The sequence below is a fragment of the Chroicocephalus ridibundus genome, chromosome 11, assembly GCF_963924245.1.
Source record: "Chroicocephalus ridibundus chromosome 11, bChrRid1.1, whole genome shotgun sequence".
Taxonomy (NCBI): Eukaryota; Metazoa; Chordata; class Aves; order Charadriiformes; family Laridae; genus Chroicocephalus; species Chroicocephalus ridibundus.
Window position 1 is genome coordinate 13,361,450 of NC_086294.1, and position 26,863 is coordinate 13,388,312.

A 26,863-nucleotide genomic window follows, 5' to 3' on the forward strand; every position below is an offset into this window, starting at 1 on the left:
CCATCTTCTGCAGCAAAGATGTTTCCAGTTTGCATTGGTGATATAAGTTTATTCTGTAGTTTCGTACAGAATGAATAGTTCTTTCAGCTTCTCTTTTTGCAATGCACTTATTTCAGATAGAGGTTTTCTTTTCTTTTTCTATGGCCTTGAGTCTTCAGCTTAAAGGTATTCTGCGCTAATACACTTTGAGGCTTTCTGGAGGCATGTGTTAATAGGATATATAGCAGTCAGCTTATTAGCATGATGACTCTGGTGTAGCTCTTGGAGCTGAGTGGCTGGGATATGTAAAACTTCTCTTTCTGGTGTCTTCCAGGCAGTATTACGAGACGTGTCCAGTAGCTGGAAATGCTGTTTGTGGAGATGCTGTGAGATGGCTGCATAAGACAAACTGGGAAAAAAATCATGCAGTGGTGACCAAAACTCTTGGGTTCCCATTATATCTCTGTTTCCTTGTCTAAAAATATGCTGAATAATAGTATTTATTGTAATTGGGCAATAAATTCTGGAAATGTATGTGGGAATTAGCTGTGTTTATTTTAAGTGGTAACTAAAACAAATAGTTGTGGTGGCTGATATCCAGCATGGCTTGTTTGGCATGATGGGGATCCAGATCCTTTTTCCCTTTTCGACGTTTCTTTTAAACTTCCCCAAGCCTTTTCCATGCCACTCCTTAGGGGCAGGCACTCCATTTCTCTTTTGGCTTTGTCCCATGGCCATTTGTATGTGCCAGGTATCTCCTCCTCTTCCTCGTGGAGGGACGGTGGGGAAGGGAAGAGGTCCTGCTGGCCAGATCGGTTGAGTGCAAGCCGGGAATGCATCTGCTGCCTTGGGTGAACTTGGGAAAGTCTCTTAGTAGATAAGGTGATAAGATTAGTCTCTTGTCAGGGTTAGTTGGGAAATTCCATTAAATTAAAAACCTCAGCACCTTCTGAATAAATAATTTTGAAAAGAAACGAACTGGCGTAGTCTGGTGTGTTCTTGTTTATCTGTATTTTGGGTTCTTTTTTAAACAGGCTGAAGGAAGAGCTATGTTTGTGTTTTGGACTTTGCTTTCTTGATTTTGAATAGCTCATGGGGGATGGAATTCTCAGGCTGACGAAAGGCTGAACTTTCTCATCCTTCAAGGTCATTTTGAAGGAAATGTCTCTCATTTTTGGTTCCATAGTTTTCTCTGTTTTAACCAACTTTCCTTATTCTCAAAGGCAACATTCATGTTTGCAAAACATTGTGTGCATAATGCCCAGCAAATCCTGTTTTGCTCCTTGGTAAACTCTCAGCTGGGGCTTGCGATAGGGACAAAATGCATGTTTAATCCTTTCTTAATTAAGAAGGACCTCACAATTAATTAATTAAGCTTCATAAATGTTATAGAGAAATAACTAAATAACAGCTTAAGAACAGGAAGCATGTGGGAATTTTGCTTTTACTGTAAAAAGTCAGAGAGGAATTTAAGCCAGAAACAGTCAGTTTGTTTGCAGAAAATTAAAACCGATGTTGCATTCACAGGTTGGGAATATCATCTTGGGTGTGTGTTGTATGAGAAAAGATGAGAAGCTTTACTCTCCCTTCAAACTTAGCTCCGAAATTCAGCAAAACCTGATGTTTTAAGCCTGTGCCAATTCATTTGGTTCTGTAGATGTGTGTAGGATTTCTATTTGATGTTTTGCAGGGTTTTTTGTGGGTTTTTAAGGAGGAAAGGCTGCTTGAGACTGAAGCAAAGCTGAAGGCAGTGTCTGCAGTTCATTTTAGCTCTTTGCTTGCAGATGTTCGAGTGAGCAGGCTGGCTGCAGAAGGGGAATATGTTGAGTGTGCAGATCCCTGCTCCTGGCTCACTGCTGGGAGTGCTTCCCGTCCGGCGTGTTGCTGGGATATCGGTACAAGGTGTGCCGCAGGAATCAAAACACCATTTGGCACCAGTGGCTTGGATACAGGAAAGCAGTTAAGGAGTTTGTCGAAGGAGTTCCTCCCTTAAAAGGAGTTTTGCTTTCTCACTTGAATCCCTGTCCACCTTCTTATGTGTAGGTGACTACAAGTGCGTGTTCAGCACGCTGGATTTTTACAGGTGTGCAGCACCGCCTTTTCTTCCCAGACTAGCCTGGGGCATATGAAACATTGATACTGGACCAGTGATTTTTTGTTTGTTTGTTTGTTTTTATTGTTTGTTTTTCCAAATGCTGAACATTGCTCTTCACAATGCCCTGACTGATTTTGGGGTTTATGAATAGCTCTTAAAAATGAATCCAAAAGCTTTCAAGAAAGGCATCACTTCAGCCAACGTAACCTTTAGTGAGCCCTACAGGAGAGAACCTCAGCTTTTGAGTCGCCTTGCCTCTGTAACGTAGAGTGGCTTTCAGTTTGATTTGGCATGACTTGGTGGTGACTCCATATCTGATTTCTTCAGTGATGTTTTTGCCTGCCTGGAGTGCAGCTGGGAGCCGGGAGGGATATGAATAAAGGCTTGAGTGTCTGGGAAAATTCTTGTCATTCTTAGGAGAGTGGTTTAAAGGGGGGCTGGGAATTGTGCGGTTTTTTTAGCGTGAGGTTTTCACTGGGGGAGACTACAGTGTGGGCTGGGAGCTTGTTGTGAGCATGAGGCAACTGGAGATGAGTGGCTGGAATGGCGTCCCGTACGTGGAGGGGTGGTTCAGATGTGGCTGTGCTCTGTTATGCTGTGTGTTGGAAAAGAGAAGGAAGCAAAGGCCATGGAGGCTTTGTCCTGCCATTGCTGGAAGGAAGGCCAGTGTTAGGCATTGCGGTGTTACCATTTACAGCTCTTCAGGGCTGCCATAGTGGGGAAAACACTTTTGCCCTCCCTGCACAGGCACAGTGAAGGCAGAGTTACTCATGCCATCTGAGATGTGTCCTGTTTGACTGGCCATGTACCACCACCAGAGTGGACTGGGAGTGAGAGGCAGCAGAGAAGCTGAAGCATAGCAGGTTGCTATTGTAAGACAAGTGGTAAATCAGTACAAACCCCACATCTAAAATTATTTCTGTAGGGTTTAGGTTTTTTTTCTTCCATTCTTCCCCCAGCCTGTTATTAAGTGCTCCACAATGGGGATCTGGAGTTTTGAGCACATGCTTAAGATTAACTGAAAACCTTCAGAGTTGCGTATGTGCTTGCGCTTTGCAAATCTGCTTGAGATTAGGTGGCATTTGGGTGCAACAAGTTTAGCCTGAGAGGTGCTGAGATCTCCACTGGTCAGCCCCAGCTGAAAGTGTGCTTCCTTTCATCTCCAGTACCAAAGGCACCCACGGGGTCACGCGTACCGTGCCTAAGCCCTCTGCCAAGACTTACTATGCTCAGCATCCTCTGACTGTTGTTAGACAACATCAAATCTAGTCTTATTACCTCTCTTCGGCCATCTCTTCCTGCTTAGTAGACTGTAAAGTGCGAGCTCATTCATCGGAGCTGTAATACATCTAATAGTCTTTAACCTGTGACTACAAGAAAGGTATTTTGGTGTGTGACAGTGTCTACTTTGAACGTTGCTAGCACCACAGAGGTGCTTTTCAAATGTCAGTTCTGGTGCTGTTACTACCCCTCAGCTGCTGAGCTTGGCAAAAGAAGTGTTTTCTTTGTGGAAACTTCAGTCTGTACTTGCTGCTATTTCTTTGAAAATGTCAAGTGGCGTTTGTTGATCCAGTATTCGGAGATGGGGTAGGATCTCCTGAGAGAAGTGACTTGCCAGAGTTTTCTGCATTGATCCAGAAACCGGGCCAAGCCCCAGGGAGTGCCTGCTTGGACAAATAAGCTGAATTTGGCTTCTGACGCTGTTTGCCCAAAGGTCTCTAGGCAAGCACTCAACTGCTCCATGACTCAGTTTACTTGTGAAATGACGATAAAACTACCAGCGCCTCTGCAAGGAGTCTTGCAGGGATGGATGTTTGGGGGATGTCTGGGGGAGGTCCCCTCAGCATCACGCAGTTGTGGGACTAGGGTAGGGACCCTGCATGTGCTGGACCCTGAAGCAGAGCACTCTGCTCCATGGATGTGTGGGCAGTTGGACTTGCCCCGTTGCCTGAACTGGTCTGAGAGGGGCAGAGCAATGCCAGCTGTTGGCAGTGTGGTTGCTCGGGGTGTCAGTGTGTGTGTGAGCCTGTGTGTGGGACCAGCTTTCCCTGCTTGGATTTAATAAACAGCCAGATCTCATTCAGTCCTTTCTCTGCTCAGTTGCAAATGAAACTCCTTGCATCAGGACCAAATAATTTCCTGATTCTATGCATTTCCGTTCAGGAGACAAGGGAACAGCATCCTACAAACATCACTGGTATAAGTATTAAACTTCTGTTGCACGCCCTGTTGTGGCAGTGGATTGTGGATGGGGAATGAAGAAGGTGAAGTCATTGCTTTGTGACTAACAGCAGTCCCCAGCTGTGCTGGGTGCCCAGCTCTGCAGGGCGATGACTGCTCCATCCCGTCGCGGGAGCGCTGCCAAAGGTGCCGCAGCCGCGTGGAGGGGGGCCCATGGGAGCTTTCCCTGCTTTTCCTCATGCTGGTCTCTGAGTCACGCTGATCGGGGAGCTGCAATCTGTCTGCTAGCGCTATTTTATCTTTCTGTTTTGATTTGATTGTAAATTGGAAGGGAGAGGATCTGTCTGTGCTCTGCACTTTGCAGGGTGCCTGGCACGCTGATCCGTGACTCCATGTCTGCATGTGCTACTGCAGTGCGAAACGATGCGCCCGTGTGTATACCCAGTGCTACAGAGCTACTGCAAGGCGTTGGTGAGAAGGTAACGGACTGTACCCAGGTTGGAAGGGTTCCCGTGCTGCACAGTCCTGTGGGAGTTGGTATTATTTAAGTTCAAGATGTCATCCAGGATTGAGGAATTTATCGACAAAAGTGTGCCTCGGCAGTGGGAACTGAAGTGCTATGGAAAAGTGCTGTGCAGATGTTGGTTTGTTGTCTCTTACTATTTTATAAGTGTGTGTGGAAAACGTAAATGGAAAAAGCTCAGAAGAGAGGGACCTGTGATACCGCTGCCTGTGAGCTCTTGGAACAAAAAATCTCTCACCGGAACAGCCGTGCCTCTCCCCTGGGCGCGGGGCTGGCGTTTGGGGAGCTGCAGCCTGGCCACAGCTCCAGGACACCCCAGGTTGGCGGTGTGAAGCCTACGGAGCTGCCAGAGGGAGCGTTTGGGAGAAGCAGGTTGAAGGTTGTTGCTCAAGTATAAGCCTTTTTCATCTTGCAGAATGAAGAAAGGACTGAGTTTCCCCTCCTTTTTCCCCTGTAGGCCTTTGCTGTTTTGCCTTGCAAAATGTCAGCTGTTCATCTTTCTCACTCTTCTTTTGTTGGGCCGCAGAAAAGTGAAAAGGCACCTTAGATACAGGAAAGTGCTGTGCCTCAGGGTATAAAACCAGGAGTCTTCACTCAAGTCATGGTTTAGCTGATAAACAGTGATTTTTGATTTTTGCTCTTCGTTTTACAGGACGTATTCACAAGTTGCTTGTACGCTGGCGAGTCTGCTGTTACAGCTCCCATCGTGCCAAGGTCTTAAAAAGTAATGATCACCATTTAAAAAAAATAAATATCACGATTTATGATTATGGCACTTAATTACGCTTTTGATTACCTGTATGCTTTCACCTGCTTCATTCAGTAAAACAAGTCAGGGTTGTCTCAAGCGGAAAACACCAGCATATGTCACCAAAGACCACTTCTTGTTGAGATTAATTGAAAGATCATATGTCTCTTTTTTTTTTTTTTTTTTTTTTTTTTTTAACCAACTGATGTCAGAATGGTTTTTTATATCCCAAGTTCCAGTCAGTTTGTACTGCTCCTGGTGTGAAAAGCAAGGAGAACAGGGGCAGCACATCTAAAAGCAGAGTGAGCTGCTCCGCTCGGCACCAGGAGCCCCAGCCAGGAAAACTGTGCAGTTGAGGGGCAGCTGCATGCGGAGCTGATCGTCTCGCTGCTGACATCCCCCATGGGTTGTGCAGGCAGTGATAAAGCCACTTTTCCTGGTACAAGTAGCTGAAAAATGTAATGACGCAAAGTGAAACTGATGCTAATTTGGAGGTGAAGCATGAAGAGACTGGAAGAAGAGAAACTGTGATCAGATTTTTATTTTTTAAAGGATCATAGGCACATTGGATGGTGCTGTAGCCGGTGCTACTTCTCCTCACAGGTTTCTTTAATCCCTCTCTCTACTAGGAAGAACCTAATTAATATGTGAATGCTGTGTGGACCCTCTTAAAGGGATCTGGATTTGCTCTCTCTGATTGTATTTCTCTGCCTTTTCTTGTCTCACTTGCAATAAAGGGCCAAATAACATATCTTCTACGGATGTGGTTTGTGGGCGGCTGCGTGCAGTGTTGCTGCCTGTGCCTGCGGCGATGCTGCCCCCTGCGTCCTCCCAGCCCCGCAGTCCCACTGCATGGCACGGCCCTGCCGTGGATGGGCTTGGGAAGCTGATGTGGGTTTGAAATGCTGTTTTCGGTTGCCTGGGCAGCTTCGTGCTGGTGTGGCCTCAGGAGTGGGCCAGCGTGCCATCATGCATCCCAAGTGCATCCCCAGCCTCCAGCAGAGCGTGGCCACCAGCCGGGGTGGCTGGTGCCTTACAGCAGGCTTGAGGCACTATGTTTGGAGGTTTCTTTTTGGTTCTCATGGTGCTCAGCTAAGTGTGGCCATGTGTGCTACCAAGGGCACATCTGTCTGTCTGCTGCATGCCAGGAGAAGGGTCCTGTGACGTAGCTGTGGAACCAGAGCCAAAGATCGATTTCCCTCCGGGGTGGCTGTTCCCGTGGCTGTGCACCCCGATGCCATTTGTGCGCCTGTTGCCTTGACAGACTCTGCTTCTCGGCCTGGCCAGAGCATCTGTGAAAATGTTTAAAGGACTTTGGATTAATAAATTCTGCTCTGACCTTCTGGTGACTCTTGTTTCCCACAAAATTCCAGATTCAAAATACAAATCATCCCCTTGTCTCTCTGCTTCAAGCCCTGAAGATAAGCTCAGGGCACAGAAGGTCTTCGAAGAACACATTCAAAGGCACCCAGTAAAACCCTGGTAGCTGCCCATCATTGGATGCCATTAGTGACCCAAGAACGTTCAGGGCCGCAGTGGTTGTTCGTGGTGGGAGTTCACACTCGGAGCCATCCCGGACTCTTAATTATCATGTTGCAAAATGACCAAATGGGCTTCAGGAAAAGTTGGCTGCCTCATGGTTATTTGCAGCCCCAGGATGAGGTCTTGCCTGGTAAGAAGCAGGAGAGTCGTCTCTCCAGGCTGTGAGATGAGGAACCTAATTCTCATGGGGCGTTGTGGAGGGCGGGGGTGTTGCGGAGAGCAGTGCAACTGGAAAGGGCAGGGCTGTGTTTCTGCCTGGCTCTCGCCATAGCCGATCCCATCCAGCCCTGCCACGTAACCTGCCTGCTCCCGTCCTGCAGGGCAGGCGCATTGCTGGCACCAAAGGTGGAAAAAGTCCTACTGAAATTCCTAGCTCTTGTTTAAAACAAAAACAACAAAGAAACCCCACGTTGCTGTGTTACTGCTGCCCTCGTTTATTGCAGCATTTGTATTCTGGATTGATTATTTATGCTGAGCGTTGCAGGCTGGCTGCTTCTGCTGGAAAGAATTCAATTTTGTGTGTGACCTTGTTGTCTTTACTAGTAGGTGAACCATGTCAAGCTGTCCTTGAGCTACCCTGGGCGAGCGGGAGCTGGCTAAAAGGGTTTGTCATCCGGGATGAGACTAGCAAATCAGTTGCAGGTAGATGCAGGAAGAAGTGCCAGTGGTTGCTCATCGGGGTGGTGGGTCAGTTCCTCTGCAGGGCAGGTCAGCACACCAAACAACACAAGAGAGCAGAAAAATTGGTTGTGTTCGCAAGGCTGTCAAGTTTGTGAGCTCAATGGATTGGAGGGAAAGAATAAAACAGAGAAAACTTTTTTTCTTTCTTTCTTTTTTTTTTTCACGTTCTTTTCTTAGTCTTACTACTTTCCAGTAGTTGTTGCCGTTGTCTGTCCTAACATAGCAACAATAGCAAAATCCTTTTGGAGGCTGAATGACAGCTGAACGCACTGCAAGCACAGCAAATGGTTTTCTGCTTTGGTATCAGCAGTGTCTTGGATTTGAACCAGATTATTATCGCTGCTTACAGAAATAAAAGGAAACTGTGCATTTCAAGGTCACTGACAAAAATATTTCACTGAAGTTTGGCTCGTTGGTTTAGCCGCTTTAAGAGATGGCGAGCAGTTTTGAGTAAGCGTATTCTTGTCCCGTAACGAAGAGTGACCGAACATCAAAAAAAGAAGAGAAAAAGAAAGCCCTGTGCGAACGCGTTTGGGTTTCCTCCGGCCGAAGCATGACTGAGTTCTCAATGCAGCCTTGCCTAGCTGGAGCTTATTTTAAAATGCAGCCTCGCCGAGCTGGAGCCTATTTTAAAATCCCGAGCAGTGGTGCTGCCTGTTGCCTGGAAACCTCTTCGCAGCCTCGGGCACTCTCAGCCTAATCATAGCCATCGGCAGCCTTTATTTATTTCCCTTCCAAAATGTCATCCCAGGCTTCTGGTTTGTGTTTTTGTTTGCTTGGTTTTGTTTATGATTTAAAATGAAAAGACACAAAGTGTAACTGTCAAACTCGGTGACTTTCTGTGGGAACGGCTTGCTGGGCTGTCACTGCATTGCAGTGGTGGGAACTGGCATTTGAAGTTCTGTAAGGTGGTGGCTCGGAGGGACGCGGGGGGAGAGGAGAAGCGAGGGCTGAGAGCCCGAGGAAGCCCCCCGAGCCCTGCTGATACACGCAGTGGCCTCCTGCGCCTTGTGATAGTCTCCTGCTTAAGAGGAAAACCAAACTTGAACAACTCTGAGCCCTTTCCCAGCACACGTGCGTCCGCGGTCCCCTTCCCGGTGCGGCTGCACCATCCTGTGCCGGATCTGCAGTTCAGCGTTGGGCTGGCCGGCTCAGCATGGACTTGCCGTTCTCCCTGTGCCGGGGAATCATCCTGCCATTGGGGTCTGGCCCTGCAGAGGTGTTAGTCTGAGCTTGAGCATCTCCGTGTGGTGACAGATGAACAGAAGAAAGTGTAACTCGGAGGTTTCCCTGTCTTAGGGGTCCTTTTTTATTCACCTAAGCTCTTGGCCACCTTAAAACCTTAATTGATGCTGTCTCTCCCACAGGAAAACCTTAAATGATTGCTATTTCCGCTTAGTTAGTGAGTGTGATGGATCCTGATGGGATGAAACAGAATTGATCGCAGGAGCCCAGCTACAGTTTGATTGTGTTTCTGTCCAGGGAGTCCCCTGGGAGAGCACTGGGCTAAAATAATCTGAAAGTTGGTAACAAACGTTAACCGGGACATCCAGAAGGTTTGTATGTGAGGCATGGGAGCTGCTTCAGCTGTTCATGAGTTATTCTTTTGATTTAAATGGTTTATTTTACAAACCTGAGAATATTTGTTCTACCAAAGGCAGAACTAAAGGAGGCTTTGACCGGAGATGCGGTTGAGCAAAGGTTTGTGTTTTTTTTTAGCAGGCAGAGAGCAATACTCAAGGCTTGTCACGTCATTTCTTTTATTTTCCTCTTGAGTTAATTTGAAGTTTGACAGCCAGCTTAGGATTTTCTCAGGATATGCTCTTGTCACGCAGTCTTAGTGCTGGGACATAAAGTCCGAATTGTCAGGGACGGACAGAAGAGCCAGAGCCAGGCAAAGGGCAGACACTTTTTCCATCCCCATCTTTCACTGCATGCTGGTGGTTAAGAAAAACAGTGGTTTACCGAAGAAACTATGAAGGTGAATGAATCCTGCTCTGAAATCATGTATCCTTGCTTCTCCATGGAAGGATAAGAGTGCTTGAGAGGCTGCAGGGACAGTGCTCCTGTCCCTGGGCTCGGACAGCATTGCTTGTTTGCGTTGAGAAGTGGCAACATCAGTTGAAATATTTGTGCAAATCCAAACTCTCCCCATCGTAACTCCTAGAAACAGAAACGACCCTTCTGTCAACTCCTCTGTTCTGGAACTGCAGCAGATCCGGGTTGCCTGTCTGTATGAGGCAGGGCATAGACCTGTTGTCTCTTTGGATGCTTATTGTCTTAGTACAGGTGATCGGCTTAGCCTTCGTCTGGGGGAGGGAGGAGACAGAAGGAAGAACAAAGTGCATATGGGGAGGCAGGAACAGGAACAGCAGAGAAACGGTGGAAAACCGTGCGGTCACAGATGGTAAAGCGAGAGGGTTCCTCACGCTGCCTGTGTGACCAGCACCCCTGGACGCATGAGCGAATGAAACCATGCTGCTTGTGGCAAGAGCAAAGGAAAAAAATCAAGTACTCGGGGGGTGAAATACAGAGTGTGTCGAGCTGAATTCAGTGCTGGAGGGTTTAAGAAAATAAAATAAAAAAGGATGAGGAGAAATGAGTGCTAAAACATGTGGTGGTGGGTTTTTCTTTGCTAATCTCTCCCAGCTGCGTATAGTTGGAGCTCATGCCGGTGTTTTCCTTGTAGCCTGGTAGCTTGGTTCTCCCGATTCCCCATTAAGATCGGTATTTTTCCCCTCTCTTTTCTGTTGGTGGTGGCGGCTGTCAGAGGGTTTGCACTGTGGCGTGCTCAAACACAAGCTCTTGTGGGCAGCATTAGGGTTTGTGTTGGTGGCTCTGTAGTGCCCGGGGGCGTGGTCATTTCTTGGGCTTGGTGGTTCCTCTCATCAATCTGACTTGCCATCTCAGTGCAGTTTGCTAATCTGTCTTCTTCTCCCTACCAGAATGAAGAGAAGAGGAACCTTTCCCTGGGGGGCCATGTGGGCTTCGACAGTCTCCCCGATCAGCTGGTCAGCAAGTCTGTCACACAAGGCTTCAGCTTCAACATCCTCTGTGTGGGTGAGCACAGTCCTCTGCAAACAGGCGTGGGCTGGGCAGGCAGCATGGTGACGTTGGGACCGGGATTTGTTGTGTGTCCTGCTGCACCACGGGGCTCGGCAGTGGCTTTAGCAAGTCAGAAAGTCCTAACTCTCTTAAATATGTTTTAATTTCAGTGAATTTGAGCTCTCTGGAGCTTGATACTTCTGAGTTGTGACTTTCACAAGTAACTGTTGGAGACTCATTGCCAAAAATTAGAGAGTTTTGGGAAAAGCTTTAATATATCAGCTTTCTGCCTTTGGTTAGGAGGAAGGGGGAGGAAACAGGTGTGGGACTGCCCAGCTGTGCGTTGAGCTGAGCTACCGCTGCAGGAGCTGCAGGGAGGTCCAAGTGGCTGAACCAGAGGAATTTCCGCAGTCAGTGAAGTGTTGCTCATCTCCTCTGCTGCAATAGCTTTTCAATAGGAAGGATTAAGGGAAGACTGTGTGTGGCAAGTTAAATATTTCCCTTTGCAAACCGGGGTGGCTGGTATGAGCAGCTTCTTGGTGAACGCGGTGTCCAAGTAGATGCATCAGAGGCACCATGTGTTAGCTGGGAGCTGCTGGCAGTAACTCGGTCATTTCTGAGCATCAGCCTGCACCCTGAAGCTGGGGATGAGAGGGTTGTATCTGAGCTGCGTGTGCCTGGTTAATGATTTCCCAGGGCAAGTCAAAGGGCCTGAAGCATGACCATCTCTGTGCTAGGAAAAGGGAAGGGAGTGTTCTGTTTTTATTGATAGCAAAGTATTTGCATTGAAGATTGTGAGCAGGTACGAGAGGCTGTCTTTAAAATAACCTCATTATATTCTTATTTTTTACTTTTGGTATTGGCATGACCTAGTAGACGATGCTGGCTAGACTACTGGAAACCAATTCCTTCCAGTGATGAGATGAGCATTATTTTTACTTTGGCTGGTTCTTGTATTGTGTGTGAGGTCTGAAGTATTGTAACCTGCTAGACCAGCAGAAATACATCTAGAGACAGCAGATCCCTGCCTGGCCCTCATCTGCCCGAAGAGAATATGGCTCTGTACAGACTGTGCAGTGAAACCCTGGCAGCTTGCACAAGGTGCTTGAGCCATATCTAAGCCACTTCTGCATATCCAACCGCAAGTAAAAAGCATGGCTGAAATCACAGTTGAACTTCATAGACGTGTTCCTTAGCAGAAGGCAGTATGTTCTTGGGGACACCAGAATGGATACACCTGCATTCTCACCTGGCCATACCATCTGTAACGCACTGGAAAAAAATTACTGCAATTTTTTTTTTTGGATAAGAGGAAAAAAGAAACGGTACCCCTGTTTGCCAGTTCCTGCTCCCAACTGTGCCCACAACTGAACAGGAGAATTCCTATCTCCATATGAATTTCCTTTCAGATTAATCTGGAGCACCAAGCTGTTTTTATTTCCTTGCATGACTCTTAGGCACAGCTGGTAGGAAGCAGTGTGTTCCTCTGCCCTGTTCTGAGCACCATGAGGTATTTATTCTCTAGTGAAGAGCACAACCTGCGGTTTTTGGAGAAGAAAAAAGCCCAGACTCCTTGGCAGCAGGTATGGCACCTCCCTCAAACAGATACTCACTAACCTTCCTGCTCTCTCATCGGCGTGTCCGCTGTAGGACTCCTTGGAGGTGGCCAGGTCCAGCGAGAGGGGCTGCACTCAGTAGAAGGCTGTCAATGCCAAAGGTGTAATACGATGGACTGCCTGGGAAATGAGCAGGGAGTCGAAGGCTGTTTCGTTGGATTTTTGCCTCTCTTCACTCCCTTGGCCAATAGGGCTGCTTGTAGTGAATGAGGAGTTTAAATGGGGCCCCTAGAAGGCCAATCTGGAAAATGTCAGAGTCTCATTTTGTTACCAGGAGCAGCAGTTCAAAGCTTTTCTGTCTCAGAAACAGCCTGAGAGCCAAATATTCTGGGATGGAGCTTGGTTTGTGATGCATCCCAGGTGTCATTCAATGGCTGTTGGAACAGGGGGGCTGCAGATGGGAAACTTCTAATCATGCCCCTACTGGTTTTCTAAGAACGATTCTCTCCCCATCAAGTTTCTCTGCTATCCCCTCCTGACTCCATGTTCTCTCCCTCTGCGTATCTCAGAGGTTCAAATTGGCAGAATTTTTTCTGCTATTGGAAAGATGAAGATGCCTTGGAAGTGCCCTGCTTGAGCCCAGCGATCTGCTGACGTCCGTAGTAAAAACGCACCGTGGAACATGGCCTCTGAGAACATTGTCATGCTTTGGCCTCTGTGTCACAGATGCTATATAGCATTTTGGTATTGGTTTCACTGTGTTTTCCCCTAAAACAGAGTTCTTGTCTCCCCTTGGCTGATGTGGCGTGAAGAATCATGAGGCCACAGGGCAGCCTTGAAGGAAGCAGAAATACTAAAGGGAAACTCCAGAAATCAAGAGTGATACGAGATGAAACCGGCTATGTTGAAAACAAACACCATCATCTGGCCTGGGTTGCAAGATCTCCCTCTGCAGCTGGAGCTCTTCAGGGCAGAGCAGCACCTCTTGCTCTCTGTCAGACAGCTGACGTCTTGCTGAGATGGTTTGGATGCCTGTGGAAGCTCATGCTTGATGTGATGGAAGAGTTTGTTGCTTATTTCCTCCAGTTTGGCCAATTCTGGTTGCTGCACGGGTGGCCCCATCATCTCAAAGCATAGACATGCTGCCTGCGATGTGTCTGTGCGGAACAGGACCATCTTGGACAGTTTGCATGTACCGAGCCAGATCTCAGCAGCTCGCTCAGTGCCTTGTGTGGAGCTTGCGGTGCTTTTCAGAGGGGAGAGCAAATGAGCCACAGAGCTGGCTTTGGTGTAGCTGCTGTGTGGATGGAGTGGGAAAGGGTTACAGCAGAATGGGCTTTAGTCCTTCGGCAGTTATTAATGGGACATGTGGGACTGCAGGGTTGAGGCTGTGGAAGAGGGACAAGCTGCTTTAGGGCTTCCAGGCGGACCAAAGTTCAGCTGCACAGTGAAATCTTGAAACCTTCATCCAGCGTCTTTTCTGCTGTGAAAAGATATTTTTTGGTCTGATGGCAAGTTGTCCCAGCAGGTCCGGAGCTATGTGCCTGTTTCTCTGCACTGAAACAGGCCCCCAGATTCCCTCCTCACAGAGATCTCCACTCTCAAAAAAGGCAGGTCCCCGGAGACTTTAATGCCAAGATAAAGGAAAGAGAGAAAATGGTAGAGAAGCCTGTTAAAGTTGGAATCTCACAGAAAGGAGTGAGAGGAATCCTCATTGTCAGACTTCCCTGTCCCCTCCACAGCCCACCAAACACCCCTGGCTTCACGCTGAGCTGCGGTGTTACCTGGAGCTGTCGCTGTGTTTGGGACAGCCAACAACTGACCAGACAGTCCTTGTCAGTAGGAGCAGCTGAGTTTTATTCCTTCTCATCTGAAGACACAAAAGACTGTACTAAAATTGTGCGCTCCCCAGCTTCTCTGGTGCAGAATCCCAAGCAAAGTCAGGGTACGTGGAAAGGAAAATAGCATGTTTTGCTGTGCTGTGAGATCCTCACTGGGGAGATGAGACCAAAGTGCTCTGCGTTAGCTTTGCATTAAGCGTGGGAGGCCTTCAAGAATGCAGTTACATTTGTGACAATTACATGTCTGTCCACAAGCAGTTTGTAGTAACCTTTCACAGTATAATTTAGTTCTGCTCTGTAATTAATGTTCTTTGAAGTACTTGTGACAGATTCATGCTGCAGTGAGCTGATGATTTCTCCTTCCTAGGTGAGACCGGCATTGGGAAATCCACACTAATGAATACCCTCTTCAATACCACATTTGAGACGGAGGAAGCCAGTCACTATGAGAGCGCAGTTCGCTTGCGGCCACGGACCTACGACCTGCAGGAGAGCAACGTCCACCTGAAGCTAACAATTGTGGACGCGGTTGGATTTGGGGATCAGATAAATAAAGATGAAAGGCAGGTCTCGTGCCATCTGCTTGGCATTTCTGGGCTGGCCTTTGATGCTTAGATGTGAGCTGCTTGCAGTGTTGCAGAGGCGGTGTCCATGTTTCTGTAACCGAGTAGCTCCCTGCAGTGGCTCTGGTTCTGGGGGCTGAGTGTAGAGGGAGTTGGGTGAGGAGCCAGAAAGAGAGGTCACAGGAGGTCTTTCCAGCAGGGAATGGTGTCCTCCAGGAGCATCAGCAGTTAACAAGCTGTCCTCAGTGCAGGGTTGGGAATTATCTGTTCTGGCAATGACCAGTGTCTCTGGACCCGTCTCATTTAATTACACAGACATCTTGCTCAAGCCCCAGGTAAAGGCTTTCTGGGACTCCAAGGTCTCTCCTTGGTCATGTTGCATTGCTACAGCCAGATGGCTCGGCCCTGAGATCTGGGCAAAGTCTGTTCTGTGGAAGCAGTCATCTTTCCATGCTCTGCTGTCCTTAGGCTTTGCAGTGCAGCCTCAGGAGACTCCAGCAACCTTTGGATTATAAGGTCTGTGTGTAAATGCCACACTTTTCCTGTGGTAAGGCTAAATTGTTTGAGTCTTATAACTACTTTTTAAATGATAGCATGGTATGTGTAGGAGAACTCCTTAAGCCTTCACATTGTGTAATTTTGAGGTCCAGTATCTGGGTTGCTAATTGTATGGTTTTAGTTACAGGCCGATAGTTGAGTACATTGATACGCAGTTTGAAAACTATTTGCAAGAAGAGCTGAAAATCCGCCGATCTCTCTTCAACTATCATGACACAAGGATTCACGTCTGCCTGTACTTCATCACCCCAACCGGACACTCGCTCAAGTCCTTGGACCTGGTGACAATGAAGAAGTTGGACAGCAAGGTAAGGGGTTGGAGACCCTGGTCCCTCTTTCTGGAAGTGGTGATACTTCTGTTTATATTGGTTGTCATGTGGAAGGTTTTGTTCCTTCCATGTAAGTGCTGGAGTCCTTCTTGCATGATAGCTGACCGGTTTTTAGGACTCTGCTAGAACTTTGTCTGCCCTGGTGGGTTGCTGAAGTCCTGTGCTGTTTTTCTCACCGGCTTTCCTGAAAATGTCAGGTGAAAAACTTGTTTTCCAGCTAGCTGTGGGAAATCTAGAGTGTCCATCACTGTTTAGTTTATATTTATCAAAGCCATCAACTGCATTTTTATTAGCTCTTCTTTACAGGTGTGCAGGTAAGGATGTGTTCCAGCTCCTGCAGTTGAAGTGTGGAATCTGCGGAGCCACCTCTGCTGTCCTGACCAGGGATGGAGGGGCTGAGAGCAACTAAAGCTGTAGGCGTCCTAAGGTGGTGGTCAGTAGGGAGGAGACAGGGGTTGAAGAGGAGCGTTGGCTGTGCATGCTGGCACACAGGGAGTATATGAGCCGTCACTGCTGCTAGTGCCGGATGATCTGAATAGCAGATCACAATGTCCTCTGAAAATGCAAATATGGTGAGAAGTTCTCAAGGTCATAGGGATCCTGAAAGTGGGTCATGAGAGGGTCTAGCTGGGGGTTGTTTCTTTGTGCATAAGCTATTCTGCCTTAGGGGGCAGTGGGTTACTTAACTGGTTACTGCTGGTATTCCTGTAGCTCGGAGGAGGTTTCTGACACACTTCTGGCTGTTCCAGCTGGCTTCCAGGGAACTGCAGGAGGCTTCAAAGGTCACTAGTGGCAGCAGTATCTCTTCTTTTCTTTGCAAGAATTTCCTGTCTTTCAGAGCAGTATTTTAGCAGCAAGGTGGTGGTTCCCTTCAGATGGCAGATGCTGCCCAGTTTACAGAGGGGGCAGGGAAGGCGGCTGGGACCCTGCAGTAGCTGGGGATCCCCTGGATTACATTTAGGGAATGGTCTCTTCTCTGGCTGTTGTCCACGTGCAGCTCTATCGGACTTTCCTGGCGGGTAGAGTTCCCCCTCGCAGAGTCCCTGCTGTTTGCCCTGGCCACCCGGGGCTGTTGGCCTGCTTTTCCTTGGCCCCGCTCCAGAGCAGGCGCTGGCTTCCCACTGCAGTGGGCTGTTTGTAACCGTGGTGGCTGTTACACTGACTTCATCAGGAATCTGAAAACTTTCCCTTAATAAACTCTTGTCTCTTGGTGCTGTGCCAGCATTACATGTTCCCAGAAATATGTTCGGAGGAAAGCTTCTGCACGATTCCCCTTGGTGCTGGTGGTCCCACAAAGCTTTTCTCTTCCTTTCCTTCTGCGTTCCCTACTTTTCACATCTCCCTGTGGCTGTCTTTAATGTGGTCCTTGGGTAGTACCAAAATAAATCCTTTGGACTTGTGTAGAGACGGGAACTTTGTGCGCACACGAGCTTTTTATACTTCTAAACTTCCACTTAAATAGTTGTCTCTGAAGTCATTTTATCCCTTTGCTCTCATCTCCCTTCTTACCACAGTCTGAGACCATCTTCGATTTCATCGTGTGGTGGCTTCACGCACGTGGAAATGAACAAGCGAGTAGAGACCGTTGATATTTTCTGGGTGTCAGGGGCTTGTGTTGCATTCCTGCATCAGTGTCATCCCAGGACATCAAGGTGCTTTCCAGGCACTCCTTAAAGATTTGTATGTGACGATGCTGTGCACCTTTCCCAGTACACATGAACCATTCGTGCTTGGGGGCCAGCGTGTGTGCAGAGTGAAGTGGGGTGTCAGCAAACCCCAGGCAGCGTTCTGTCTGCTCCAGACTGGTGACAGCGAGTGGCTGTCGCGGCTGAGCAGAGCGGTGACGTGCTCTGACTCACGTCTGCAGTCGTGTGAGCACACCTGAACCTGGCTTTCCTCTGGAAAAGCTTTACATGGCTGCTGGCTCCTGTTTTATGGTTGAGGAGTGGAGTCCATGGAGACAAAAGGTGTATCAGAGGCAATGCTTTGCTGCGTGCTCAGCTGCTGAGGCTAGTTTACCGAGGTTTTGGTAGGAACCAGGCTCAGTTACACCTTTGCTTTAGCACACCAGTGACATGGCATCAGGGGTTGGGCAGGCTTTTGAATCTGCGTGACAATTTCAGTGATGAATCTTGCTTTTAGTGTGAAGTTTACAAAATCCTTTCTGGGTAAAGTTGTTTTGTAAATAAAATCTTCCATTGTACTGTAACACAATATTTGTTTGGCTGAGCTCATGGGCAGCTGTTGTCTAGGGTATTTAATTACAGACAGAGCTAGAAGCATCTTCAGAAGTGGTTCTAGGTAGGTGAAATGTGGCTGGCAGGTGGGAAGCACATATGACCTGGCAAGGGTTAGCTCTCCATTGGATTTAACCTGGGAAAAGGAGGGGACAAATAAATAAGATAAACAAAATTGCATCTGTATCAGATGAGAACAAGATTTATTGATTTAAAACACAGCCCTGCCCTGCAAAGTGATGGCACAACTGTGTGCTGGCATGGGCATCCTGGGGCTCCCTGGGTGCCGTCCCTGGATGGTTTCCAGTCAGCGTGTGCTGTTTACGAGCTGTGGCTAATTGCTTGCCCTTCGTGCACTGACACATCCTAGGCGGGTCACTGGCCAGTGGGGATGCTTCAGGCTGGTTTGTGCCTCTGCTGTTTGGTTTCCAAGGTGGGATTTGCCTTTTGGCTTCACTGGGACTTGCATTCAGGACCACTTTGGAGATGCAGAAGGATCCAGCTGTATTTTATGTGGTGAAAATGCATGTACCCTTGTTATATTAGCAAAATTATTTTCTACCAACTGACTTATTTTGGCTTGTTCTTTTAAGTTTTATTTTTGGAGATGAGAAATAACTCTGTGGTCAGAATGACTTGAGAATGAGGTGCATTTTTTGTGTGTGCCTGTAAATTCACTGTCTTATTTGAAGCATAGACTTCCTCTGGTCATAATTTCAGCTCCAGCAAAGACTTCCAGCATGTGAACTGACAGACACTGCATAGACAGTGGGCCTTTGCATAGAAATGGATGTGTGGAAGGTGCTGCAGGAGTGCAGGATTAGACATGCACTTTGGTTTGGTAGCATCTCATATCTTGTTTGTTTTTTGTTTCCAAACTTTTCCATCCTTTCTCCTTATTGGAAAGGGATGAGCTCATTCTAGACTTAGGCAGCTTTTGGGTGCGCATGCTCAAAATCAGAGAAAGGAAAACAGGAAGATAATTAAATGGTGCTCCAGGTGTCACTTGTTAACTGTGGCATTCCAGCTCATGGTTTTCCAAGGCATGCATGAAATCAAAATAAAAATAGTAATAATTTAAAAAAATAAGGAACTCACAAGGGAAGAAGAGAGGAGGAGAGAGATATACTCAAATGTCATTTCCAGGACTCCACAATATGGATGCTGGCTATCGATTACTGGAAATACGAGAACTTGTAAAATCCTTTTGGGTTGTAAACTTTGTGACTGAGTTGCCTTTTCAAAGCATGAGGAGCACATGGTTGGAGGGGACTTGAGTTAACCTCAGTTTGCACCTTGTTTGAGTACTGCTGGGGCCAGCAGCTGTGACCCCAGGGCCTGCCTTCTCCTGCTGCTGGGAGAGCCGTGCCAAGCTCCAGGCTCTGTATCCCTGCCTTGCCGTAGGCAGGGCTGAGCTGGTGATTTTTGGAAGGAGAGGGGGAATTGCTTAGACCATCTGAAAATGGACTAAAATCGTCTCTTGTGCTGGTTTGTCAGTGTGCCTGGCTGGCTGGGGTGCGCGAAGCCCTGCAGACAGCAGCTCCCTGGCAGTGCCTTTCCCTGAGCAGGTGGTACGTGAGCCCTGAGCTGACCCTTTTCCTGTGGGAGATGGTGGATCCAAGCCTCCTTGCCTCTTAGCAGGTCAGCGAGGCACCCAGCTGTGGTCATGGCCCTTTTCACCTTTGTAATGAGGCCATCGGCCTGCTGATGAGTGGAGTCAGCAGCAGACCTTGTTCGGTGTGGGCTTGTGGCCCTTGGTAAAAGAGGTCGTATCAGTGGCTGAGAAAAAGAAGGAATTTATCCTCTCAGATAAATTTGCAATGAGCAAATTAAGACTATTTTCTTTTGGAGCAAGTAAATGCTCTTTTATTTAGTGAGTGCTAAACCAGGGTGTGTGGGGGGTGAGGGTGGAAACAAGAACTGTGGAAAAAAGGCTTAGCTACAAAGAGAACTTGAGCTGGGAAACAAGGTTATTTATTTTAATGGGCACCCATTGGAGACCAAATGGCTGCTATGAATTTCTGCTCTGTAGGACAAAAAGCGTTGGCTGTTGGGAAATGTTCGATGGCAAATCAGACTTTCCCCTCATTTGTCTGAATTCTTGTGTTTTACTGCTCTGAATTTGGCCGCTGTTCAGACAGACGAGTTCTGTTGTTGTTTGTTTAAGCAGGTTTGCAGTTTTGCACTTGGCTTTTCTGGTCACAGCAGCATTGTCTAATAGAGGTTCCTGTGACAGATCCTGCCCCACTGTAGCTCTCCGAAGCACGGGGTCATAGCGCACCACATCCCTCCTGAAGGATGTGGGACGTGGCCCTCGTTTGCTGTAAGTACCGAGCACAGGGGTGACCTCCCCACCCTGCCGGTGGCTTTGTGAAACCTGGGTTGATGAAGCTGTGCACCGTGGTGTGCGCGGTGTCTGCTGGTGTGAAACCAGAGCTGAACAGCAGCAGCATGAAAATAAATCTCCCGCCTGCTGTGTGGCACCCTGCGCCTTTCCCAGCTGGTCCGTGTAATCCGCACAGCACGCCTGAATTGTGATCCTCACGGAGAGGCCCGGGGAGTCCTCGAAGGGATCCACAGCCGCTGTGAAAGTGTGTAAGGAGTCCCTGCTCCTTCTGCTTAAGCATGGGAAGGCTTCACATCAGCTCGCTGCAGCGTCTCATCCTCGCACTTGTCTTATAAAACGGCTTGTCAGCACAGCCAGGAGTGGATAGGTGATAACTCAAGATGTGACAGTTACGCTGTCTCTGCCTCCCTCGAAGTGTGTGACAAAATACATAGGCAAGAGCAGAGGCTTTGATCTGCTCATTGTGTATTTATTGCAGGGTGTTTGTCTTCGGTTTATCTGGAAGTCTCATAGACAAATTAGTCCTGGAAAACGCTTCCCTCTAGTGTTCATCTGGGCTTGTGCTGCAGCTCACATGCAAAACGTAGCAGCTTTGTCGTTTTATGAAATGTAAAGTAGCCAGAGGGATAGGACCCGGGTCACCCCACGGGCACCCACGCTCCCAACAGAGCTGCTTGCCCCACTGCTCACCTGGTTATTTTTCCTTCCTTCCTTCCTTCTGCTGTAGGTGAACATCATCCCGATCATTGCCAAAGCAGACACCATCTCCAAGAGCGAGTTGCACAAGTTCAAGATAAAGATAATGAGCGAGCTGGTCAGCAATGGCGTGCAGATCTATCAGTTCCCAACGGATGACGAAGCAGTCGCTGAGATCAACTCTGTGATGAATGTGAGTAATGCTGCCAATGGCATTGATGCCAGAAGTTGTGACAAATTAAATTGCTGCACAAAAATGCATTTGAAGGGCAAGTTTCACTGGGATTGTCCAGACGCTAAATCTGTTTGAAAGTTGAGCTGTGGATCTGACAGATGCTTAAGGCTATTACATACAGAATTAATTAAAATGTGGCTCTTGTTTAATCTGTGGGCTCTCTGGAGAAACTCAGCTCAGCTCTAAATTTTTTTTAATCGAATTTTTGAAAAATACTTTCTTTGAAATTCATTCTGTCTGCTTTTAGGCTACTTTTCACTTGAGGAAGGATAAACTCTGAATAAAAATTTTACAGTTAAGATTTACATTAGCCTTCTGACTTAAGGAGGCTAAGCAGAGAACACCCAATTTAAAATAAAGAGGAAAAATTGTTAGACTCTATTTCGTCTTTTTTGAAATTCAGAGATCAAATTCAGACCTGGCTGAAGCATGTGCAAAACATTTTCAAGTTTCCTGCCTCCCAAATCAAGAGGGCAGCTATTGCAATAGAAACAGCTGAATGTTAATTTTTTAAATAAAAAGTAGCTTTTTCATCAGAACGAACATTTTCCTGCATAGCTGTTTCTGATTACATGCTTTGTCTTTTCTTTCACACACACCTCTTTTTTTAAAAAAAAACAAAAAACAAACCACCAAGCCAAAACCAACCAACTTTGAATAACCAAGTCATTTCTGGGTCAACTAGGTACGCGTTTTCACTATAATAGTGCTTTTTTTGTGGAATTCATGAAAACTTTGGAGGATGCACTCTTTTTAAAAATAATTGCAAGCTGCGTGCATCGGGGACGAAAACAAGAGCCACGCTTGCTTGATCCCGTCCCCGCGTCCCCCTGTCTCTCCGCCCCAGGAAAATATTTTTTGGCCACCTCTTAACATGGATCCAGAAGTGAGGAATCAGTAATCCTAAGTGCGAAGGATTTTGTCAACCTCGTCCCACTGAAGCACCTGTTCCATGGCTCCTCTCCTGCCGTGCTTGAGGATGGTCCCCTGCTTCCTTTCTGTGCCCGATGCTTTGCAGACTTGGCAAGCAGCGAGCACATGTTGTATCCTGCACATGTCCCCTCCAGTGCCCACACGCAAACTGCTGTGCCAAGCCCTGTTTACGGATGTCTTTGCTTGTGCTTTCTGCAAGGCAGGGAGCGCCCTGCTCTTGGCATGTGGAGGGACTGCAGCTGCAAGAACAACCTCACAAACGGATAGAGGGAGATCGGTATTGATCATGGTGTTCCTACAATATTTTCCTCATCTAGTTCAGTCCAGGCAGCATTGCTAGTAAGCTGTGATAGGGCCCTATGCTGCTCTCTGTTGTAATATCCCAGTTCATAGTAGAAACTGGTCTGAGTATTGGAGATTGTCAGCTTCAGAGGAAGGACTTTTTGAAGTAGATCCTGTGTCTGGGTGAGGGGGATCCTAATGGTCAGGCTGATCTCTGACTCAGCCCGTGCACTGAGTCGCTGGCCTTGGCTCTGTTTCAGGCTCATCTGCCCTTCGCTGTGGTCGGCAGCACAGAGGAGGTGAAGGTTGGGAACAAGCTGGTGAGAGCTCGGCAGTACCCGTGGGGAGTGGTGCAAGGTAAGGCGCTGTGAGCCAGGCACCCCCCACTCCCTTGTGTGTGCGCACACTGGCACCCTCTGCAGCTCTGCCCTCCTGCCAGCGCGCGTGCATGAAGGTGCTAAACTGTGCAGAAATGTCTTGTGCAGCCTTTGTGGGTTGGCCAATCTTTCCTTTGAATTCCCATTCCTACTGGCAGGTTGTAATGGTCAGCAGGAATCCCTGCATCCAAGGGGCTGTGTTGTGCCCTGTGCGGGACGACAGGTAGAGGTCTTTGGGAGGGGAGTCTCTGGAGTGAATCTGTGTGTGCGTTTGTGCTCCCCCACCATGTGTGCAGTTTGCTGACTTCCCCCTTTGCTTCCATCAGTTGAGAATGAAAGTCACTGTGACTTTGTGAAACTGCGGGAAATGCTGATTCGAGTCAACATGGAGGATCTTCGGGAGCAGACTCACACCCGCCACTACGAGCTGTACAGGAGGTGCAAACTGGAGGAGATGGGCTTTAAGGACACGGATCCAGACAGCCAGCCCTTCAGGTGAGTGGCCTACACATCTAGCATCAATTTAGGGCAGTAGTTTGGTACTGACGCCCCCCAAAAAAGGTAGGTTTGTAGGTGGTATCCACGATGCTGGGCTGCAAAATACTAGCACTGGGTTTGAACTTTGCAGCTGACTTTGTTGGCATTCCCTTCCCTGCCTGTTTGTCTTTAAGCGTCACAGAGAGGCGTGCATTTCCCCATCCCTAACTCATTGGTGTCCAAAGAGTCTGGATTTCGTTTGCTTTCTTCCCCAGCCTCCAAGAAACATACGAGACCAAAAGGAAAGAGTTCTTGGGTGAGCTCCAGAAGAAAGAGGAGGAAATGAGACAAATGTTTGTTAACAAAGTCAAGGAGACAGAGGCAGAGCTGAAGGAGAAGGAGAGAGAGGTGGGTGTGCCAAAAACCTGTGAGAGGAGCCTAAAATACAGCCAGCATAGGGTTTTGGTCTGGGCAACATATGAATCCCGGAAAGCACATGCAGCTCTTGAGCACACCTCACCAGCCAAAGCACAAACACACACACAACTTCCCCCACTCAGAGGAGGGGACGCGGGGTAATGTTTTCAAAACAGCATCACTGCTTTAGGTGCCTCAGGAACAAGAGTCTTCCCCATCCTGTGTAGTGTGTAGGAGATTCATCCACCGCTTGGTGAGTAAAGGGCAATGCGGGACGTTTTGGTGAGCATCAATGTCGGGTAGACTTCACCCCGGATGCTCACCGGATAGTGCATAAAGGGGGCAGCTGGGCTGAAGTCCCCCAGGTCAGTGCTGTGAGGCCACGGGCAGCTGCTGTGACTGGGGAGGAAATGAATGGACCATCTTCAAAATTAGTGAGGAATGAAAGAGCCCGCAATGCCCACAGCCCCGTGGCAGGGCTGCAGACTGAGCCAAGATCCTCAGTGCCAGGGCTTATGCAGGGGCACTGGCTGCTGTACCCTGCTAGCTGGTCAGTGTCTGTAGAGTGGTGGGATTCATGCGGGAGGTGTGACTTTGGCTCCGGACGGTCCTGCTGCATGTGATGCTCAGAGGATCTGTCTCCTACCAGCTGCATGAGAAATTTGAGCACTTAAAAAGGATACACCAGGAAGAGAAAAGGAAGGTGGAGGAGAAGAGGAGGGAGCTGGAGGAAGAGATGAACGCCTTCAACAGGCGAAAAGTAGCGGTGGAAACCTTGCAGTCCCAATCCTTGCAGGCTACCTCACAGCAGCCGCTGAAGAAGGACAAAGACAAGAAAAAGTAAGTGTCTGAACTTGAGTCTTTCTCCTCTGCCACTGGGAAGCTGGGTGGCTGTTCAGACGCTTTAATGTCTGGTCAGTTACTTAGACAGCAAATGGAAAAGGGAATTTTGGAACCCTAATTCCTACTCGTCTGACTCATTGCTTAAAGTAGAGAGAGACAGGGTCCTCCTGTGCTCGGGCACTGCCCTGTGGGAGTCCTGGTGGGTGCAGGTGGGAGGGATTCGCACTTTGGGGCCATTTCCTAAGGGCTGAGAGTCCTGTGGGGTTTGCCCTTGGCTCTGTGACGGCCAGCTCAAGTGACCCTGCGAGACGAGACATTTCCTCCTGGAGATAGCCGGGAAGGTGACTAGAAATAAACTGCATCCTCTCCCCAGCAGAGAGGAGTGGGGACAAGTGTGACACGGATGTAATGTCTTACAGATTAAGTCCCCCCTCATACACTACCTCACTGTGATCTCTGGGCTTGGGGCCCTCTTTGGAGGCTGCGCTTACTTTTTTTTTTAGAGGCCGAGCTGTAAAGAGGGAAACAGCAGCTTAGAGTGAAGATGCATTCGAAATTCATTAGAGCTCCATGCGAAATAGGGCTCCAAGACACAGTTCTGCTTACGAGAAAGCTCTTTTCCCCTAGAGGCAGAATTCTTATCTTAGCTTGCTGCAAGTTAATTGACATTGCTGAAGCCAGCAAGAACATGGAGCGAGGGCATGTAAATAATGCTCTTTCAGCTGCCTGGTTGTGTAATGATAGAGCAGGAATGGGGCAAAGAGGTTTAAAAAGAAAAGGTGGGGGGAAGTGATCCTGCTTCCATTCAAGCCAGTCTTCAAGGAACAGTGGCTAGGGGCTGAAGAGTCTGAACTGCACTCTGTCAAATCCGGAACAGGCTGGTGGCAATGCTTTCTGAGCCTTTTAGTGATGAAAAGAAAAAACGACCATCAAGAATAGCAACACCTGAGGCTGCTCTTGACAGCACAGTGTTCGGCTTCACGTTGCTGATGAGGTCTTGTGCTCTGTCATTTCTCTGCTGTGAACTGCAGCACTGGAGCAGCTCATGCTGCGTACTGACATGAGAGTAACTTGTGTCTTCCTTTGGAAGATAACAGTGTGTATTACTTCACCTGTTTCCTTGGAATGAAAAGTGTTGGTGTTAAAACAAAACCAAAGCACTCTCTCCCTGCAGACCTCTCAGCATGCTCTGGGCATGTCCCACCGCACGCATAGAGTCCAGAACGGTTTGTTCTGGACTCTATTTTGCTGAAAATAGGGTATAATCCAGTTAAACTCAGACATGAATTAGGGGCTGAATACCAGGGCAGCCTGGGGCTCAGGTCTGCCTTGAAGAAGGTGAGGACACTAAGCCACACGCTGTTCCCTTGCACGAGCAGTGCCGGTCGCTGCAATGCTCCGGCGGTGATGCACTGGGTGCGCTGGCCTGGTGGAAACGCTACAGCTTCCCCTCTGCTCCGTCTGGCTGCGATAGAAGTAAGTTTCCTGCGCTTTGCTGGTTTTAGGCCACCTGCAGCCATGAGCCAGACGCCCTTCCTCTTCTAGGTGGTGATTAGAGAGCAGCCATGGTCAGAAGCGGGGCCAGGAGAAGGCAGCGTACGAAGGGCCAAGGGGCACCCACAGTGTGTGCTCTGTGCGGTGGGGACCCCCGCGCGGCGCTGGGGCGGGGGCTCTCTTCAGCTCTGGAGCACAGCTAGAGGAGGTGCACTGTCACCAGGAAGAAAATTAATAAATTAGGGAGAGGAAGTGGCTTTGGATTGGGTTTTGGGGTTGGTTGGTTTGTTGGGTTATTTTTGCAAATCTGTGAGCTATTTCAGCATGTGGTATTCGGGGGTTTCTGCTCAAGCAAGATAACAAAATTTGTAATAAAATATTCAAAGGAAGGTACCTCCCCTTGGCCTTGGCAGTGACCTGTCTTCCCAGACCCCCTCTTCATCTGGGGGCCTCAGAAGGAGCCGGGGAAGTCTCGTGAATCCTGTGTGTCAGAGAGCACAGCCTTAACCCATCCCAGGCGTTTGATGCGGACCCCACCGACTGCTTGAGTGTTATGAGGATCTGCGTATTCCCTGGGAAGCAGCAGGAATGTCTTTGCCAGCTTTCTTATCGAAGTCTTCCAACCAAGCCGGGCTGGAAGGCAGCTGGGATTTGGGGAGCTAGTGGCAGGAGTGTCGTGTCCTCCTCCAGGACCCCCCCGGCAGAACGCAGGGGTCAGGCTCCGCCCGGGGCTTTGGTCAGTGAGGAGCCGGTGCTGCGGGGGCCGGGTGTGATAGGAGTTGGGGGCTGGCACTGGGGCAGGCGCCCACCCGGGGCGGTGCCAGGGAAGGGGGACCCAGAGGGTGCCAGGGGAGTGTCGCTGCTGGGAGAGGCCCTGCAGTCCC

At 48.5% G+C, this 26,863-nt stretch overlaps 1 protein-coding gene across 2 annotated transcripts in view; it reads left to right on the forward strand.

Annotated features, from left to right (window-relative positions):
• SEPTIN8 (septin 8) overlaps positions 1-26,863 on the forward strand; it is a 39,127-nt gene that overhangs the window by 6,574 nt on the left and 5,690 nt on the right. For both annotated transcript variants that reach the window (XM_063349573.1, XM_063349574.1), the window contains exons 2-9: positions 10,695-10,809; positions 14,559-14,754; positions 15,434-15,620; positions 20,953-21,114; positions 22,632-22,728; positions 23,075-23,243; positions 23,501-23,633; positions 24,292-24,482. In XM_063349573.1, coding sequence (XP_063205643.1) covers positions 10,695-10,809; positions 14,559-14,754; positions 15,434-15,620; positions 20,953-21,114; positions 22,632-22,728; positions 23,075-23,243; positions 23,501-23,633; positions 24,292-24,482 — 1,250 coding nt within the window. The remainder of the gene's footprint in view (positions 1-10,694; positions 10,810-14,558; positions 14,755-15,433; positions 15,621-20,952; positions 21,115-22,631; positions 22,729-23,074; positions 23,244-23,500; positions 23,634-24,291; positions 24,483-26,863) is intronic.